The 2,500-nt window shown below is 51.3% G+C and overlaps 1 protein-coding gene across 4 annotated transcripts in view; it reads right to left on the bottom strand.

Moving 5' to 3' along the window:
- Positions 1 to 2,500, bottom strand: part of LOC118310368 (BCL-6 corepressor-like) — a 19,870-nt gene that overhangs the window by 11,647 nt on the left and 5,723 nt on the right. For all 4 annotated transcript variants that reach the window (XM_047334174.1, XM_047334172.1, XM_047334171.1 and 1 more), the window contains one exon: positions 1 to 2,500. This exon is cut by the window's left edge and continues 507 nt beyond it; it is cut by the window's right edge and continues 851 nt beyond it. In XM_047334174.1, coding sequence (XP_047190130.1) covers positions 1 to 2,500 — 2,500 coding nt within the window.

Below are 2,500 nucleotides of genomic sequence, written 5' to 3'. Positions count from 1 at the left end.
GTTTCCATGAGCTGCAGCACTGAAGATTCCGGGTTCACACGTTTGACTGTCTGGACGACGGCTGCCCCCTTGAACTGGACTGTCTGGACGACGGCTGCCCCCTTGAACTGGACTGTCTGGACGACGGATGCCCCCGTGAACTGGACTGTCTGGACGACGGCTGCCCCCTTGAACTGGACTGTCTGGACGACGGATGCCCCCGTGAACTGGACTGTCTGGACGACGGCTGCCCCTTTGAACTGGACTGTCTGGACGAAGGCTGCCCCCTTGAACTGGACTGTCTGGACGACGGCTGCCCCTGTGAACTGGACTGTCTGGACGACGGCTGCCCCTTTGAACTGGACTGTCTGGACGACGGCTGCCCCTGTGAACTGGACTGTCTGGACGACGGCTGCCCCTTTGAACTGGACTGTCTGGACGAAGGCTGCCCCCTTGAACTGGACTGTCTGGACGACGGCTGCCCCTGTGAACTGGACTGTCTGGACGACGGATGCCCCCATGAACTGGACTCTCTGGACGACGGCTGCCCCTGTGAACTGGACTGTCTGGACGACGGATGCCCCCATGAACTGGACTGTCTGGACGACGGCTGCCCCCTTGAACTGGACTGTCTGGACGACAGCTGCCCCCTTGAACTGGACTGTCTGGACAACGGCTGCCCCCGTGAACTGGACTGTCTGGACGACGGCTGCCCCCATGAACTGGACTCGTGGGACTGGTGACGGTACACACTGCTCCCACTATGTTGTAAGAACTGGTACAGTCACTAGAACAATTGTCTTTGCCAACAGGACCTAATGACTTACTATTCCTATAGGGGCTTTGCTCAAGATCAACCATTTTACTGGACAAGCCTTTTGACTGAGCTTCATGACTTACAACACCACTAGTTCTAACACTCATCAAGTCCCCAGGACCACCGGAGGCTCCAGTTTTACAATTTCTAGAAAATTGCTGAGGACTAGTTCGGGCACAGCCCATTGTCGGCTCCTCTGGAATGAGCTTCCTGGAAAGAGCTTCTTCCTCTTCTGGGATCTCCTCTTTATTAGGAGGAGATGAAGAACATTTGTGATGAGGAGGTTTTGGTTGGGAAGTCTGAATCTGTGGACTTGGCCTGCGTTCTGCAGCTTGGTTGGGAGGGAGGACCTTTTGTTTGGAGGAATCCTCTGCTCTGGTAGCTGGAGAGCTGTGTTTGTTGCTGGAAAAATCATTGTCTGTCTCATCGCGCACCAGGTCAATACAAACTATGTCATCTCTGACAGCAGTGAGGCTTTTTCCTGAAGTCTTCATGGTTTGGTTTGTGGACTTGTCTCGCTCATTGTCACTCTTTGGGGAGCTGTCAGCATCCTTCCTGTACAGTTCTGTGTTACAGAGTTTAGTCTGGTTGTTAGATCTGTTCTCAAGCCGGTCTTTGGTATTAAGACCAGGGTAAGATGACATGGTTGTTGGGGCCAATTCCTGGGAATTATGATACAGATGTACTCCATATGGTAGGCCATGTTTTGGTGCCATGTGTGGTGGGTAAAAGTTCCTGCCAAGAAAGATTGAGTGGGGGTAGACAGTGTCTTTGCCTGGTATGGACATGCGTTGCAGGGACATATTCTCAGCAACTGAATAAGGGATGAAGCGGTTGGTGTATCCTAGGCCAGGAGGGAGGTAGGATTCACCAAAGATTTGGCTGGAGGTATTTCCGTTTTCCACATGAGACTGTTGCTGCTGTGGATGAAGTGGGTTCTCCTGGGCCTCTGGTTGAGCAGCAGTTATGATCTGTTTTCCAGAGAATGTATGAGTTTCTCTTTTGTTGTTTAGAGGACCATTCTCCAGATCAGTGTCGAGGGCTTGTGGCCATTCAACTTTGGACTTTGGGGATGGAGACGTTACAGAAAGTCTTCCCCCTGAGGCAGGATTGGGACTATTGTTTTGTGATCGATGAGGAATATTGTCTACACTTTGAATTATTTGGGAGTGTCTGTAGTGGTCTGAGCCAACAGCTGAGGAAGGAACTGGAACAACCCAAGGGGAGGGCACGGTACCGATCAGTTCAGGATGATCTGGAGTCTTTACTGATGTAACAAGTGGACCCTCTTTTAAACGCTCCCCTTGACTGGCCAGTAAACCATAATGAGATGGTGGTAAACACCCCAATTTGGCCAGGGCCTCTAATTTTGATGGGAATCCATCTGCAAATACTTCCAACTCTTTGGCAGACAGATCCAAAGGACTTTCTCCAGGGGTTTTGGCAGACTTCTGAGGTACAGCTCGGTCTAGTGATGTCTTTATACGTGATTTACATTTCTCTACACTGCAGCGGTCTGAGCTGGTGTCTTTGGTTTTGTTGCTGCCGGAGTTCTTGTGAGAGCAGTGTTCAGAGCTCAGGCCTGCCATGTAAAAAGGGTGAGACACTGAAATTGACGTTGATGATGAGGAGGTGTTTGTGTAGACAGACTTCTGGACGTCTGTAGCGGTGTGGCTGAGGGATTGGGGTGAGGGAACTGAACAT

The sequence above is a fragment of the Scophthalmus maximus genome, chromosome 1 (genome assembly GCF_022379125.1).
Source record: "Scophthalmus maximus strain ysfricsl-2021 chromosome 1, ASM2237912v1, whole genome shotgun sequence".
In the NCBI taxonomy this organism is placed as follows: Eukaryota; Metazoa; Chordata; class Actinopteri; order Pleuronectiformes; family Scophthalmidae; genus Scophthalmus; species Scophthalmus maximus.
This window is presented reverse-complemented; position numbering and strand designations above follow the sequence as displayed.